The sequence below is a fragment of the Mus pahari genome, chromosome 16, assembly GCF_900095145.1.
Source record: "Mus pahari chromosome 16, PAHARI_EIJ_v1.1, whole genome shotgun sequence".
Lineage (NCBI taxonomy): Eukaryota > Metazoa > Chordata > Mammalia > Rodentia > Muridae > Mus > Mus pahari.
The window spans coordinates 55,417,769-55,435,991 of NC_034605.1; the positions used below are offsets into that span (position 1 = coordinate 55,417,769).

At 45.9% G+C, this 18,223-nt stretch overlaps 1 protein-coding gene across 1 annotated transcript in view; it reads left to right on the forward strand.

Moving 5' to 3' along the window:
- Positions 1–18,223, forward strand: part of Syk (spleen associated tyrosine kinase) — a 64,044-nt gene that overhangs the window by 38,383 nt on the left and 7,438 nt on the right. The window contains exons 7-12 of the mRNA XM_021215603.2: positions 1,318–1,399; positions 1,877–1,908; positions 3,311–3,379; positions 10,475–10,562; positions 11,703–11,880; positions 17,873–18,082. Coding sequence (XP_021071262.1) covers positions 1,318–1,399; positions 1,877–1,908; positions 3,311–3,379; positions 10,475–10,562; positions 11,703–11,880; positions 17,873–18,082 — 659 coding nt within the window. The remainder of the gene's footprint in view (positions 1–1,317; positions 1,400–1,876; positions 1,909–3,310; positions 3,380–10,474; positions 10,563–11,702; positions 11,881–17,872; positions 18,083–18,223) is intronic.

Genomic DNA, 18,223 nt, shown 5'->3' on the forward strand with positions numbered 1-18,223 from the left:
TCTCTCTCTGTCTCTCCCTCCCTCCTGGAGGGCACAATGCAGACCCACTGGGCTGTTAGTTCTGAAACTCTTAGGAACAAGAGAAGGAATGAGGCTGTCTGTCACATACCCTCCACCTACCCACTTTCTGATTTCTAGACTTATGTGAGAAATGTTCACACAGACCATCATCAAGTCAACAAAGCCACAGACAGGCTTCTGTCACCTGGTTAGAGCCATTAAGTTCCTGTGCCTCAAGATCATGTATTTTAGGGCAGCATTAAGAATTTGACAGAAGGCCATGCCATCAAGGACTGGAATAACATGTGCACATGTACATACACACACACACACACACACACACACACACACACACACACACACACTGTAATTGACCAAACAAAGACCCTAGAGACTGTGACCCAGCTGGTCCTGGAGCTCTGAAATGCCAGGGTAGACACTGAATTTCAGATGACATCATGGTGGATAACCAATGTGGGGAGCACCCTCATAGCCGAGCCACCACAGAAAGTTAAAACAGTTTAGAGAGCAACACTTCCTGGGCTCCAGACAATTGCCTGTCCAAAGAACACTGCATACCTGCTCTGTAAAGTGTTCATTCTCAACCTAGCTGTCAGTAAGCCTTGAGGCAACTCCAGCACCCCAACATTATTCACCCAGCTCCCCACACTTGCTAAGGAGCACATTTCGCTTCCTTAATTTGATATCATAACTACATTAACTATAGAGGCAGAAGGATCAAAAGTAGTAAATTCAAGGCCAGCCTGGGCTACATAGAAAAATCCTATCTCAGCAAACCAACAAAAAATTAAGTCAATAAAGGACTAGGTATTGGAGATGCTATGGAGACCCCAAACCCCCAACGTAATCTGGCTACATAATGGTTAGTTTTAATTGTTAATTTGATATCATCTAAATCACCCGAGAAGAGTCTCAGTGAAGGATTGTGTAGATGAGAGAGTGAGCATATCCATGGGGATTCTTTTGATTACGTTAATTGATGTGGGAAGACCCAGGTCACTGTTGGGTGGCACCATTCCCTAGGCTTGAGTTCTGGTCTATATAAGAGCAGAGTTCTCACTAAGCAGTAATCATGCATTCATTCACTCTCCACTCTTGATTATGCATGTGACCAGCTGCTTTAAGGCAAAAAAGTTTGTTGACTCTACCCAAGGACATCTTTGGCCCATGGCCCGAGTACCCTGTGGAAGAGACTATCTGGGGTTTAGATGGTTTTAAAACCTGTGAGGGCTGTGACTTATCCCGCTCTCTCCACCACCACCACCCCAACCATTTCCTTCCTTGTTTCTTTTCCAGCTAGTGGAACATTACTCTTACAAGCCAGATGGGCTGTTAAGAGTCCTCACGGTACCATGTCAAAAGATTGGCGCACAGATGGGTGAGTGTTTGGCACAGAAGAGACTCTGGTTTGGGGAAGCTGGTCATTGTCAACCTGGTGTCAGATTGGCCTATTTCAAACTCACACAGGGTGAGGCTTCAATTTTATCACGTGCTTAAACTCAATGTCACTCCAGTTCTTGGAGTTCATAGCTGAACAATAACCATAACAAAAACAAACAAACAAACTAGAAGATTTTAATTGCAAGCATTGCCAGATGGTGGCACATGTCTTCAGTCCCAGCATTAAGAAGGCAGGGTAGGGAATCTGTGAGTTCAAGGCCACTGTTAGACCCTGTCTCAAAGAGAAAAGCTTACTTAGTGGGATGTGTGAAAAATCCAGTAAAAGAGAAAAGTACGGATACAGAAAGCTTAGTCTCCCCAGTATGTTCCCATCATACTGATAGATCTGAGGATTAGACGGTTTGCACAAACACAGCAGTAGTTGAACTGTAACCATGACATATTCTCCTTCCAGGTCACACAGGAAGTCCAAATACCCATCCTGTGGTAAGTATTATCTTAGGTGTCTCTGCTGGGGAAGCAGCTGTGTCTGGACACATGGGCAGGTCAGGTTTTAGTCAGCACAGGATGCATACTCTGAGCACATCCCTGAAGATTTGGGGATCCAGTGAATCTGGGAAACCAGCAGCCTGTGACCACCGCTCAGCTAGACGTGTTCTCATGGTTTCCCGGCCGTTTTATTTTCTGATCATTCTTTGGAAGTATACAGAGTGAGACAGAAACCCACCCGTCAGATGTAGAAAAGGGGGATATATTGTCCAAGTTCAGCCTTGCGTTGTCTGTGTGAACTTGTGTGTGCCTGCACAGGTTGGTCAACGTGCATATCAGTATAACACGGCCAGCGGATAGGTATCTCCTTGAGGTTGGCTACCCAACTCTTTTGGCCAAACCAGTTGACACCTTATTACTAGAGACTTGACCTAAATTGATGTGACTAATGATTAGGGGAAGCATGGAGGGGACACTTGGTAAGATTTCAAGAGAAAAGTCCAGAAAAGGAAAGTGTCTTGGCCAGAGTGCACATTCCTTTCCATGTTACTAGATAAGAATGTAGCCCAGATGTCCCTGTGTTGGGTTAGCCCTTTCATCATCATCGCTGCAAAGAGCGAAGGACCTCGAGTCCCTTCTCCATCCGGGATGTCAGAGCTGGTACTTAGGTTACTTCACAAGAGTATAGCTCCTCATATCTAGGGTCTTCAGCAAGCACATCCCGGCCCATTAGCACCTCCAGGGAATAATTCTTGACGTCTATTTTGCTAGCTGCTAAAAAAACAATATCTACCCAAAGCCAAACACATGTTCTGTCTCCTGTGGGGGTGGTTGGCCACTTGCTACAGCAGCTCTTCATTCCAGGGTTAGCACTTCTTACCAAACTGAGAGCCCTTGAATTGGCTAACACACCCGGGAGCTTTAGGGTTCTCTGAACCACAGTGCCCCCTGGGGGCCCTCACCTGGTGTTTATCATTCCCTTGAGACAGATCTGGGTCTAACTTGTGGCCCAAGAACTGCCTATGTCCCAGGATTTTGTAGATGACAATATCATGTTGCAACCACTGAACAGTCAGTGACTAGAGTCTCTTGTGGAACCTGAGACACAAGATTTCCACAGACAACATGGCTGCTTCGTGTCTCGGCTTTAGATTTTGTAGCCTTCAGTGGGAAACATTTATTGAATATTCTAGGCCTGTCTGCCAGAGTGATAAACTCTTCTGGAAGCTTCTCAAATGATCCGGACTTGCATGCAGGAAATCTCCCTGGGGCAGGTGAAGGGAGCAGGCAGTGCATTTGCAGAATCGGGGCCAGGTAGCATGTCATGACGAAGAATATCCTGCATGTGTTTTTTTCTGAAACTAAACGCTCTATTCCTTTCTGCTGTTGTGGTTTCTAGACTTGGTCACCGGGTGGAATAATCTCGAGGATCAAATCCTACTCCTTCCCAAAGCCTGGCCACAAAAAGGTGCTAAAGCATCCCTTGCTTTCTGTCCCTGACTGAGTGGTAGGATAGACCCTCCTGCAACTGGCTATCCTGTACCCAATGCAGCTCTGCCTCTATACCTCCTGCCTGCCCAGCTCTGAGCACACCTGCTGAGCCTCCAAGCCCCATGCTGTGTCTCCATACCTCTCTTTACACCCTGCCTCCTGTGCTCCTACTGAGCCTCGCAGCCCCTGCACAGTGCACGCATGCTCTGCCTGTGGCTTCTCCATCACTGCTGCTGCGCAGCCTGTCCACGCTGCCTTGCTCTCTACAACACGAATCTCCAGTCACTTTAGTGACCCCCCCCTTGCTGGTTCTCATTCCAGACAGTCTTTGCACACTCAGCTCACCTTCGGTGTCCAGAGTCACAAGGGCTTCTGCCACATAAAGTTCTTCACATTGGAGGCACCCGAGGTCTCCTGGGGAGCTCTAGCCCCTGAGACAGCAGGTTGCATTTTGTTACATGACTGAATTTTGATGGACAGTAAAAAAGACATTAATGGGAAGATGGCTCAGAGGCCAAAGGCAGTTAGTTGTCACCGAGTCTGGCAGCCTGAGTGTGATTTGCTAGAACCCACACATGATGGAAGGGGAAAACCAGAACTGACTCCTGCAAGTGGCCCTCTGATTCCTCGTGTGTGTCTTGACCCTTGCACAGATTTATTTTAGGAATCAAACTCAAGGGCTTCACCACTGAGCTGTGCCCAAGCCCCTGGTTTCTGTTTGCTTGTTTGTTGGTTGGTTTTTTGGTTTGTGAGACAGGATTTTACTCTGTAGCCAAGGTTGTCTTTGAACTTAACTCCATCTCCCAAGTTCCAGAGTTACAAGAAGTCCTACCCTGACCTTTGTATTGACTTGTTTATAATGAATTACATATATAAGCACACACACACACACACACACACACACGCATGCATGTATGCACCCCCATGTGTGTATATGTATGTATATGCACAGATATATGTACATATATATATACACATATATAAAGTGTATTATATACACATGTGTATATAATATGTATAGGTTGCTCTATCATATCTATTTTCATCTTCTTTAGGTAAAGACTAACTTTATTAACAGTTGTTTCAATTTTATATCAATGTTTTTCCAAGCGAGTGGACATATGATTAAGCCAGTGCACACAGAATTGCATATTAAGGTATTTATTAGCAACAGAAAGCATAAACATTCACGAATTCTACTCAGTAACTATTCGCTCTACTGGCCACTCCCTAGAGGGTCCTAACCCTGATGGTCAGAGCACAGCGGAGAGAGGAGCATGATGCTTGAACAGGAAGGCAGCCATGTTGTTCTAAGCTCAGTCAGTGAGGAGAATGCTGGAGAATAGCCTGCAGCTGCCTGAGCCTTGCTCAGACCCCGACACACTCTCTCTGCTGAGGGTCCCACATGACTGGAGTAGCTCATGGCCAGCAAGCCCAGTGGTAGCCAGGCAGCACAGTACCTCACAGGCTAAGGGACTTAAGCACTGCGGGGTGTAGCAAGCCTTGCGTCTCCCCTTCCTCAGCCGACTCCTCATGAGCTTCTGACGACACCCTGTCATTCCACTTGCCCTAGCCCAAGGCTCGTTGCTAACTCACAGCCCCCAGCTCTGCACAGTCCTAGCAAGGAGTGCTTTCATCCCAGCATCTCAAGTTCACCTCTTGGGTTCCCCCAGAGACATATCAACCAGAGATGCTGTATGTACATGAGCACACATACACATGTATGACACACTCATATACACACGCATACATGGAAATATCTGTGCCCATATGTACATAGTCATATATGATATTTGAATTGCATATGCCCTGAATATGCACCATATATGCACACATGCATCTGCATAATATGTGTATTTGTGTATGCATCTATTGCTGCTTACATATGGCAAATATATTACTTGCGTATAGCTACACGAAGATGTATTTCAAGGACTTACAGAGTTAAACAGACTAGTTAAGTGACTGCAATGTCTGTGGGGGAGATTGTCAAGTGAAGGGGGTCCAGAGCCAGGTGGAAGCTCAGTGGTGTTGCTAAAGGAAGCTTCCATATGGTAGGGGTCAGCTTTCCTCCCCTCCCCACCTTTTCCCTTTCCTTAGAAAGTCTAAACTTGCATCTAAGGATGCTCACCTGAGTCAGGCCCATGTGAGATTATCCTCCTGATGTAAGTCACCTACTAGGGACTGTAATCCCATCAACAGAGCCCCTTCTCAGCAGCAGGACTGCCTCAGGCTGGGTCTTCTTCGCAACTTACTAATGACCGCTCAGGAGAGCCAGTTGTCACAGCAAAAGCCAACCCTGCAGCTGGGAGAGGTAGCCCAGCCGGCAAAGTGCTAGCCACCCAAGCATGAGGCCCTCAGTTCAGATCCCTGGCACCCAAGTAAGAAGCCAGGCACAGTGGCACACGGTGCCATCACAGTGCTGAGGAGGTGAGGCAGGAGGGCCGCTCAGCCAGCCAGTCTTGTCAAAGAGGCAAGCTCCAGGTTCAGTGAGAGACCTTGCCTCAAACAATAAGGTGGTGAAGGCATTGAGAAAGATATCTGATGTCAGCCTCTGGCCCCGGAATGTCCACGTGAGCAATCACACATACATGCACACACATGTGCAGGCAATAACTCTAGCGTCTAGAGAGTTAATGAAAAGTGTGCTTTGATCTTATGATCATCAATTTGAAATGAAACCAGGGTGGGGACTTAGCTCAGTTACAGAGTATTTATCTAACAACCATGAGGTCCTGGATTTGGTCCCGAGCACCAGGAGGAGAAAAGTACTCGGAGAGTCAAGTACATTTTTTTTTTTAAACAATGTATTTCTTTTTATCTTATGTGCATTGGTGTTTTGCGTGCATGTGTGACTGTATGAGGGTATCAGATCTTAGAGTTACAGACAGTTGTAAGCTGCTGTGTGGTGAGATGGCTCAACAGTTAGGAGCCCTGATTGCTCTTCCAGAAGTCCTGAGTTCAATTCCCAGCAACCACATGGTGGCTCATAGCCATCTGTAATGAGAACCAATGCCCTCTTCAGGTGTGTCTGAAGAGAGAGCAACAGTACAAATAAATAAATTAACTTAAAAAAAAACAAAAAGAGGAGGAGGAAGAGGCCAGGGTTTAGGTCTTTGTTGTGAGATCAAAGAATAATTATACAGGGCATGTGCTCATCTTTAGATGAACCTAACTGCATCCCACCTTCTGCAAGAGTCTGCCCACATCATACTGCCTGTTCTCCTTCTGAAACTGGAGACTGGAGCCAGCTGATTGCAGCCAGCGCTCTGGCTTCTGGCTTCTCAGGAGGGTTACCACCCACATGGCCACCGTTGCCCAGTTTGAAAATACTTGCAGGAAACTGGGCGTGAAAGCCAAGGTCCAGGAAGCAAAAGGCAAGATTGTGGAAGCAGGACACAGGGCAGAGGCCACCAGCTCCACAGAACAGAGGGTGTGCTGCAGAGAAAAACGGGTGGATAGTTCCTGAAGAAAACACCTGAGGTTGACCTCTGTCCTCCACAGGCACACACACACACACACACACACACACACACACACACAACTGCTCAGCCACACACACACACACACACACACAATACCATGCATGCACACACACAAGCCTGTCTAATGCACTGCCACTTTTTTCACAATATTTATTAGGCATTTACTTCATTTACATTTTAAATGCTATCCCCAAAGTCCCCTATACCCTCCCCCTCCCCTCCCTACCCACTCCCCCTTCTTGACCCTGGTGTTCCCCTGTACTGGGGCATATAAAATCTGTAAGACCAAGGGGCTTCTCTTCCCAATGATGGCTGACTAGACCATCTTCTGCTACATATGCAACTAGAGACATGAGCTCTGGGGGTACTGGTTAGTTCATATTGTTGTTCCACCTATAGGGTTGCAGACCCCTTCAGCTCCTTGGGTACTTTCTCTAGCTCCTCTATTGGGGGCCCTGTGTTCCATCTGACAGCTGACTGTGAGCATCCACTTCTGTGTTTGCCAGGCACTGGCATAGCCTCACGAGAGACAGGGTCCTTTCAGCAAAATCTTGCTGGTGTATGCAATAGTGTCTGCGTTTGGTGGCTGAAAGGATGGACAATCCAAAAACTGCCCCACCCAGGGGTCAATCCCATAATCAGCCACCAAACGCAGACACTATTGCATTGCCACTTTTAACTCACTGTGACAGAGTAGTTTGAACTTGGAAATTATCTACCCAAGGCTGGATACCTGGCGCCATCTAGAGGCCACTAGAAGTTGTGCATAAGTGGAAAGGTAAGGGTGAAACAGCTCTGTTCTCTGTGAAGAACAGAGGATGCCAGCCAGGGAGGGCCAGACCACCGATGCCAGCCAGGGAGGGCCAGACCACTGATGCCAGCCAGGGAGGGCCAGACCACCAAGTACAAAGTAGAGAGACGGATAACGCGTGCTAGCGCTGTCTACCAGCAATGCTTCTCACGACAGCTCACATTTCCCTCCCTTCGTCTTTCAACTGAGCCTTTGCTTCCAGAGCTTTGCGTGGTGACAGTGGTCCCAGCAAGGACTGTGGGAAAGCTGGAAAGGGAGGGGAGGGGGGTTGTATCTTCATCTGCACCACAAAGCAACCAACGCCTGCTCTAGCCCCACCCTTTCCTTCTGTAGGACAGTCAAACCAGGTGCCATTATTGTCCCGGTTTCCTAGGCTGCCGCCTGTGCAGGAGGCAGGAGGTGGTGGGTCCTAGGAGTGAGGCATTCACATGAGAAAGATTATGGATCTCTTGGGTCTCAGGGGCCCTGCCTGGATCTTGAATGCTTGGTATCATGGGGTGCTTTCTGTTGGGCGGCATGGAAATGAAGTCTTGAGCCACATCCACTTAAAGAAGAATCCCGGTTTCCAAAGGAGATGCCCTTTATCTCCCTTTGTCTGTCAGCTTAGACATAGGGTAGCTGGGTGTTAGCTCCCTCCTGGAGCTGGGATGCTCAGGGTCCCCCCTCCCCCCACTGATCCTTATGTGCTTTTGATATACTGCCATTTTATTTTTAAAACTGATTTCCTAAGACCCTCAGCTCTGCTTTAAAAATATTCCAAGAGATTTTGCTAGGAAATTGTGAGTGCTGGTTTATTATAACAAGCCTTTTGAAGTTCCCTTGCTTGGGAGAAAATTCCAGAGAGACTGCATGAAGCCCCCAATTGGGACACTGAGTGGCAGAGGGTAGGAGCTCTTATATCCGCGGGAAGGGTTACACCTGTCCTCCCTATCCTGGGGTATCATTTAACTTCATGACAGTCAGAGATTGTCTTGGGGATCTCAGAACTTTCTTGTGTACAAAGAAAAATCAAGATTTAGCATGGTAGTCACACTAACCCGAAAAGACATCTGGAGACTGCAGCTGGATAATGGTAGCGATTATCCAGTATAAACTAGGGTAGTTCTTCTTAGACAGGGCTTCTAAGCAACACCCAACTCTACTGAAGTCGTGTGTAAATGTTTAAGAGTGTCGCTCGCAAGAGATTACCTGCACTCAGTTCTCTTCCTGAGTGCAAAGACTAAAGAGAGAATTCATCTTAAACCATGTAATTTTACATTTCACATCTCCATCTTCTGAAAGCTAGATCTGTTTAGCATCTACCATCTATCCACCATGCATCCATCTGTCCATCTACGATTCAACTGTCCATCCATTTATCTATCTATCCACTCAGCCATCCATTTATCCATCCATCCACATATCCGTCCATATACCCATGCACCCACCTATGGATCTGTCCGTACATGCACACACCCATTCACCCATCCTTTCACGCGTCTGTGTTGTGTGTTTCTCCTTAGCATCTGTTACCAGCGTGGCCCAGCTACTGAGCTTTGATTTAATGCCTAAGTCTGCATAACTTCTGCTCTGTTGCCATGGTTAATTCTATCACATGGTCCTTCAGGAGTGTTAAGAGAAGCCAGGAGAATATGGATCCTGTGACATCTGAGACTGGAAGTCCTTTGGCTTCACTGAAAGAGGTCTTTCCCATGAGTGTTGGCAGCCTCTAACTCATGGTAAACACCATGAAGCCAGCAAGTCGTAATGACCGAGTGTGACCCTGCTGCTAAACGTTGATGGGTGGGGTTGTCACGTCAGTGAGGCGGGTGGGATTTTGGTATGTGCTTCAAGATTGTGGCTGTGTAATGTTAGCTGGATGTCTCTGTTTCTTTACACTTCCCCCCAAATCTGGCATTCTCTCACTACTTCATGGCAATCTGTGGATGCTGATAAGGTAAGTAGATTGGGAGGAGAGACCGGTTAGAACTGGATGGCTGTTTGCCTGTAAGACAGGTTTAATAGCCATCACTTTGCTTTAATTTGTGAGTAAAGATGGGTCAGAAAAAAAATTTTAAAAATGTATCAAATAGAAAATCCTTAGGACTATAAGGAGATTCATCCCCTCTGCCTACTTCATGAAGCAAATTGATATTGAATGAGAAACCTCTGTGTATAAGAGCCAGTGTGCCTTAGTGACCAGCCACAGGAAAACTAGAAGAGTTCTCTTCCTTCAGGAAGACAGAGAGAATGTCTCTTAGACAGGGCATGTGCCTGCTGCCGTTATCATGGTCCTTATCACAATAATGACCACAGTGCACGGGATGGGGGCGAGGCAGGATGCAGCCTTCCTGTCTGGGACTTGCAGCTGATTGGCCTGGGCTACCCTGTGGTAACAATGCCTTGGTGTCTCAATCTGTATGGAAGGCAAAACAGGTGGACACGGTTTGACGTTACTTTTGAAATAACTTCCACCTGTCATTAGAGAAAAGCAGAAATTAATCCATGGGGAGCAAGTCTGTGAGGTCCTGCCATCTTCTGGGAGGTGTGAAAGGAAGTTCTCTTGGGATAGACAGAACAGATGCCCTCCCTCCCTCCCTAAGGCCACGTCAGGGGTAGGAACCATAAGCCATGAGCCTGTCTAGCCTTCTCAGGTCCTAACAGTTGCCTGAAGAATGAGATGAGCCTTTCTGATCACTTCCCAATCCTCTGTCTCCCCGACATAAGTTATCTGTGAACACTTGGAAATGGTGGCATCAGGGCAGAAAAATAACATCTTCTCATCTGTGTGCTTCAGCCTGCCCCACCCCAAGGGAGCCGTCCAGAGAGCACTGTGTCCTTCAACCCCTATGAGCCAACAGGAGGGCCCTGGGGCCCAGACAGAGGTGAGAGATACACTTTTACTGGATAAACACTTGAGCAGGGTACACAGATGCTTGCCAGCCTGTAGAGGCAGCTTACAAATTCCTGGCACCATTCCAGCTTTGCCTTACAGTGATGGTCCACACTAAACAGTGGTGATATCCATCAGCCACAGGGAGACGATATCACCTATTCATAAAACAAGCAGTCCTGTCTAGTGAAAATGGTCTTTTATAATTAAAACAAGCAAGCAAGCAAGCAAGCAAACAAAAACCCCGAGTTGTTAGCATCAGGGCATCATCATGCTGTGTGTCTGGCACATTCCAGGGACCCTGGTTGCCTTTCTTGGAAGAACATATTACCAAAGAATGACAGTAACCTCTGGGTGGCTTTGATAGTAGGCACACCTCACGGATTCTTCTAGATTTGTTCAGGGAGCTGTAATGACTGGGAGGTCACAGGGGACACAGTGCAGGAGGGCACAGGCGACTTGTTCCCATAAATGGGTCTTTTGGGTACCTTTCTTGGGTTCATGAGTATCTGCATCTGATTTTCTACTCATGAGATTGGGGTTTGTTTATTGCTATCGATCACCTCCGAACAAAGGCTTAAAGCAACAAGAGTCAGTTATCTCTCATTTCATTTATGCCTTGTGGCTGGAGGTGTGACTCGTATAGGGTGCTTGTCTAGCATGCATGGAGCCCTGGGTTTCATCCCCAGCCCTGCAGAAGCCAGGCATGGTGTTGCACACACCGTCATTGCTGGCTATGTGCTGAGTTCATCACGGCCTTTCTCATGTGAGCCTCAGAGCAGTAGAACTCTATCCTTAGCATCTTAGAGATGAAGCACATTGGCTTTTCAAAGCCTTGAGAAGCACACTATCATTTCTCTTGAGCTCTGTTGGTTCAGTTATGAAAAGCCAACAAGGACTGTGTCATTGGTGCCACCTCTTAACAGGAGGCTGTCACAGCTGGCCTAAAGCCTAAGGAAGGTTTTATCCACCGTTACTACTGGTGTAGAAGACCCATCTAGTCTCTTCCCTTGCTTCACTTCTCGGCTGCATACAACTGTCCCATTAGACAGGAGTTTAGGGCAGGGTGGCAAGGGTTACAATGTCACAGGAGTCCAGACTGGAGTCATCTGTTCCCTTGACTACGATGCAGGCCTTCAGAGAGAAGCCCTGCCCATGGACACGGAGGTGTATGAGAGCCCTTATGCTGACCCTGAAGAGATCCGGCCCAAAGAGGTCTACCTGGACAGGAACCTGCTGACCCTGGAGGACAATGAACTGGGCTCTGGTAACTTCGGGACTGTGAAAAAGGGATACTACCAAATGAAAAAGTAAGCAAATGAAAAGATTGCTTCATTACACTGCTGTCATCCTCAGTGAGAGAGTGCATTCTGGAAACTTCTCAGAACTTACCTACACTGTTCATTTAATCCCAGATATTGGCATTCGAGGACGTAACTAAGGACTTTTGCACTAGCAGTATATTTATTCGCTTCTGATAAGATAATTCTTAATTTATTTCTATTGTGTTTATACACGCATGCGTGCACACACATACACACACACACACACACACACACACACACACACGTGTCGCAGCACTTATGTGGTCAGAGGTCTCAGCAGTTGGTTCTCTACTCCTCACACAGGTTCTGGGATTAAGCTCAGGTCAGCGGGTTTGGCAGCGAGTTCTTTTACCAACTGAGCCATCTTGTAGTCTTCATTTCTGACTCATTTAGAGTAAAAGCATCCTTTGTGTATGCCAACTGTGGTGACAGTAGTGACATGTTTGTATGAGTATGTAGTATAGTATAGAAAACAACTAAACGAAAATAAGCAAATTCATAAGAAAATAAAAACGTATTATACCTTCAGAACACAACCATCTGTGACTGACCTGTAGGCATTGATTGGATCTTTTTATGTGTGTGAAGTTTTTGTTTCTGCTTCCTCACTTTCTCTGCACACACATAGAGGTCATGACGCTTAGTTTAAATATATGTATGTGAATCACAGTCACTTTTAATGTTGAATATTAAAGGATAGAGAGATAGCTCAGGGGTTATTAGGACATATTGCTCTTCCAGATGACCCAAATTCAGTTCTTAGTGCTCATATCAAATGGTTTGCAGCTGCCTGTAACTCCAGCACCAAGAGATCTGCTGCCCTCTTCTGGCCTCTGAGGGTATCTGCACTCAACAGGCACATATTCACACATCATTAAATATGAATTGTTTGAAAATCTAAATATTGCTTATTAGGTATCTAAACATAACCTTTCATGGTTTGTTTAGTTTATTGTATTTTAATTTCTTGACTAATTAGTATGAATTAATATGACTATGAATATAATATTAGTATGAATAATATTAGTATGAATTTATATACAATTTCAACCACGTTTAGGGAGTTTAAAACTGGGTTCTAACAAGACCATTGTGAGACAAAACAATATCTTTTCACCATTGAGTCTTCCCATTTGTAAACTCAGCCCATCCCTCCTGGACCTCATTCTTGACCATCTTTCACATTTCTCTCGGCAGACCTGTACATACATTCTCAGGTATTTTGTACGTAAATAGTAAGTGCTTTTGGTACTCTTAATAGTTTGCTGGTAATGGGTGTATCCTGTAGCATTTTCCATGTCCAGATCTTGTATGTGAACTAATACTGATTTTACACAGATGTGACAACTGGCAACACAACTGAGTTCACTTGTGACCAGTAGCAGTTTACCTAGCTATTCTTTAATACAGAAACGTGTCACTTATGAATGCCAGATCTCTGTCTCTGTCTCTCTGTCTCTGTTTCTCTTTCTTTCTTTCTTTCTCTATCTCTCTCTGTGTGTATATGCATACATGTGTATGGTTGTGGGTATGACTATATATGTTCAGATATGTTCACAAGTATGTGTGGGTTGTGAGTACACATTTGTGCAGGTACAAATGCCCTTAGAAGTAATAATAATAAAATAATAATAATATTAATAATAATAATAATTCCTCAGGACCCTTCCACCCCGCTTTTTGAGGCAGGGTCTCTCACTGGAGTCTGGAGCTTACCAATTAGGCTATCGAAACTGGCCAGAGAACCTCGGGAATTCACCTGTCTCTGCCTCCCCAGTGCTGTGATTGTAACTGTGTACCACAAACATCTTTTATATGCTGGGGTCTTGGGGGTCAAAGCCCAGTCCTCGTGATTTCACAGCAAGCCCTTTACAGACTAAGCCGCCTCCCCAGCCCAATAGTGATGCTTTTTAAAGAAAACCACGTCTAATCCTGATCCATTGGGTGTTTGTCCTCTCTTTAGTGCATTACCTAGGAATTGTAGGGTAGTGTTTTACAACTGTCGGGAGTCTTGTGCCTGGTTACAGAGAGAGAGAGATCCCAGCACTCCCTTGGGTGTGGCTTATGTCTGTATGACGGCTGCTGTCTGATAGACTGAAGACATGCTATTTTGTTCTGATAATTCTGCGAGTTCTTTAGTCCTGCATCTATGCTGAAGTTTGTTGAAGCCCCACACCCCCCATCAGACCCCCCCCACACACACTCCATTGAGCTTATTTTGTGCTTCTTTTTCTTTCCTGTGGTTCTGTGATGAGTTACAGCCATTAGATTTCAGGTCTTAAACACGTCCTTCCATCTTGGGGTAAACTCCCCTCGCCTTTTGTCCGTCATATCTCCTTTCATAAGCAATCGAATATAACCCATGAGTATTTCTTGTAGAATTTTCCTACCTGTGCTCATGAAGTGTCCTAATTACCGTTCTCTTGCTGTGACGAGACACCGTGGCCAAGGCAACTTAGAAAAGGAAGCAATTCATTGGATGCTTGTTTAGTTTCAGAGGGTGAGTCTGTGAACATCAGCAGCAGGAAGATATGGCACTGGAGGAGTAGCTGAGTTTATAGCTTATTCGCAAGTTGAAGGCGGAGAGCAAGAAACCTCAAAGCTAACCCCCAGTTGCGGGCCTCTTCCAACAAGGACACACCTCCTAATCAGTCTCAAAACAGCCCTACCAAACTGGGGGCCAAGCCTTCAGATACATGAGCCTACAGAGGTTTTTCTCATTCAACCGCCACGGGAAGTTACCAGTCAATTGCTTTCTTACAGTTCTCATAATGGGGCCTTACTCTCTTGCCTATAAAAGAGCCCAGTGCTCGGAAGACCAAGATTTTCATAGTCTCTTCCTGGGCCATCGTAAACAGTCAGGAATCGGAACAACGGTAGCCTCTTAGAATTAGTGGGGCATCCTCTTTCTCCTCTGCTTTTCTAGAAGACGTGGTATTTTCTTGTTTAAATGTCTAGAGGAATCAAGAGCCTTTTTTTTTTTTAACTTCTTAATTTAGATCCCTGCCTCACACCGCAGATGTAATGATAGACCCAACTATGAAAGGCAACGTAGGTGGCTAGGGATGACAGAATGGAGCCTCCCATGTTCCCGGGAGGACCCAGAGAGGCTCCTAGGGTGCTGATAATGTCTAAATCCTCCTGTCAGGCCACAGGCTGCGGTCTAGATCACCACACTTTTCCTATGTGTGTGTCCCACTTATTCTGTTATTTTACCTAGTATATTTGTTAGATGTGTGTGTGTGTGTGTGTGTGTGTGTGTGTGTGTGTGTGTGTGTGTGTGTACACATGTGTATGGTTTGTGGTGTGTGCCATCAAGCCTGGCAGGGAGCATTTTTACCTGCTGAGCCCCCCACGGCCCCTTTCCTGAATAGTTCTGTTTTTATTCATCAGTTTGAAGGTTCAACAAAAGAAACAACTTCTCATGCTTGTTGAAATTTTACTGCAGGTAATTTTTCAAAGCATACATAGTTAATGTTTGTTCTTTCATTTAAGCCACATTTCGTTGGAATACTTTCAAGAGTTCAGCATGATCCATGTGATGTTTTTGTGAGGGAATGAAAAAAAAATCTATATATTTTGAAACACATTGAGGCTTGCTTAAAAGTAACAAATCCTGGTGGGAGAGAAGTGTTTCTTTCTCTTTAACTCTGAGCTTGAACAAAGTGTGTGCTTCAAATTGGGCATGTTGGGTACACACCTGTGATCCCCCAGAGCCCCAGAGGTAGAGACAGGGGGATCAGAAGTTTAAGGCCACTTCCTACTACACATCTAGTTTCAAGCCACAGTGGATTATGTAAGACCCTATCTCAAAAAGAAATCAAAAAAGTAAAACAATATATTTTTTGTTTTAATTCTGAGCCCAGAGGCTCATTATCAATATCATAAAGAAACTTTGTATTCCTTTATGCATCTAGACAGAACCTAGCCGGCAAATCACATGACACCGCAGCAAGCTGTGTATCACAACTGGTGAACTTCATTGAAGCTGGTTTGATATTTCACAATTCAGGGCTTGCCTCAGCTTGGACCATTCTCCATTGCTGTCCACCTCACCCTGGTTCACAGGTAGTGGGGCATGGTTCCTCTGTAAAAGAACAGCTGTAGAGAGAATCTCTTGTGTACTGTATGCAAGTATTACCTGTCAATAAAAAGCTGATGGCCCTCAGCTGAGGCAGGAAATGGGAGGCGGGAGTTCCGATAGGAAAAGAAGAACTCTGGGATAGAGTCGGGCGCAGGAAGAGGTTCACTCCAAACTCTGAGGAAGACAGTCATAGGAAACTGAGGAGAGAGAGCCTCATGGCTGACTTAGACTAGATTAGACAGAATAAGCTATCGGGGACAAACCCAGGCTTGTGGGCTAGGTATTTATTCATAATTAATAAATCTCAGTTATGATTTCGGGAACTGGACAAACAGTAGACTGGGAGACTCACTACTGCAGAAACTTTTTCTAGGAGACATAAATCTCTATTCCTTCATACAGAGCACCAATCACAAACCAGAGAACAATCCCTGAAGTCCAATTTGGGGAACCAGTGACTGGGCTTATGTCAAAGCAAGCATGTGGGGGTTACTCACAGGAGCTGCGTGTGCCACTGAGAAGTCTGGCCTCAGTGTGGATGGTGGCCTCTACAGGATGTAGGGTCCCCTAGACGCCCCCTCTCAGGCTTCTGTTAGCTTTCACAGTCATATACTCTAGCACCTCCCAAGACCATGCACCTATGTTCAGTTAGGACAGGGTCTCACACAGATGACTGGGGAGTGCCAGAGGGAGCTCCAGGAATCTGGGTGACAGTCCAGTGACCATCTCTAGCCCTTCCTTATGTGGAGGAACGCCAGCATTTGAAGCTGCCCTCCCTTCTCTCTTGCAAAAGGCATAGCTGATCAGATGGAAATAGCAGATGTTATATTCAGAGGACATTAAAGACAATCTTAAACCAACGATCCTCTTGTCTCTACCTCTGGGGCACTGGGGCTCACAGGTGAGCACCCCCATGGCCAGTCTGAAGCACATGTGTTGTTCAAGCTCAGAGTTAAAGGGAAAGAAACACTTCTCTCCCACTGGGCATTGTTACTTTTAAGCAAGCCTCAACGTGTTTCGAAAATACTGATCTTTTTCAGTTTCTCACAAAAATATGTGGATCATGTTGAACTCTTGAAAGTATTCCAACAAACTGAGGTTTAAATGAAAGAACAAACATCAGCTATGTGTGATTTGAAATTTTACACCTGCTGGGCAGTGGTGGCACATGCCATTAATCTCAGCACTTGGGAGACAGAGGCAGGNGGATTTCTGAGTTCAAGGCCAGCCTGGTCTACAGAGTGAGTTCCAGAACAGCCAGGGCTACACAGAGAAACCCTGTCTCGAAAAAACAAAAACAAACAAACAAACACAAACCAAATAAACAAAAAGAAAGAAAGAAAAATTTATATCTGTGGTAAAATTTTCACAAGGAGAAAAATGGTACTAGCCATTTATTTTGATGTGTGTGTGTGTGTGTGTGTGTGTCCATTGTGTGCAGTTGCTCCTGACACAACACATATATAGAGGCCAAGGAACAACCTTGGATGTCACCTCTTACCTTTCACCTTGCTTTAAACTATCTCTGGGGGTTCACTGCTAGCCCCACAAATATCCATAGATTCTCCCCTCTCTGCCTCTCATCTTTTCCTTAGAAGCCCTGGAATTACAAACATATGCTATCTAACTTTCTGTGGGTTCTGGGGATCCAAACTCTTATCCTCACTCTTACATGCAAGCACTTTTTACACTGGGTCGTCTCCCCAGCCTGTGGCTTTTTGTTTGTTTGTTTGTTTGTTCGTTTGTTCGTTTATTTTGAGGTTGTTTTGTTTTTGTTTTTCTGAATGGCTTTAAGAGATTCTCATTGGGCAGGGGGTGCCAGTGACCACAGAGAAGAGGACCTTTGGGCAGTATGGAAAGTTTCCCACGAGTTATGATCTGTGTTACATACAGAGTTGTGAAAACCGTGGCTGTGAAAATCCTGAAGAACGAGGCCAATGACCCGGCTCTGAAGGACGAGCTGCTGGCAGAGGCGAACGTCATGCAGCAGTTGGACAACCCCTACATTGTGCGCATGATTGGAATCTGCGAGGCGGAGTCGTGGATGCTGGTGATGGAGATGGCGGAGCTGGGGCCTCTCAACAAGTACCTGCAGCAGAACAGGTGCCCTGGGGCATTCAAGTTGTGTGTGTGCACGTGGCGCCACCCTCCCATCCCCCCAAACCCTGTCCCCCCCCCCCAGCCCGTCCTATTGTTGACAAAGAAGGAATGAGTGGATGGACCCTTCTTCTGTGTACTTGGGGA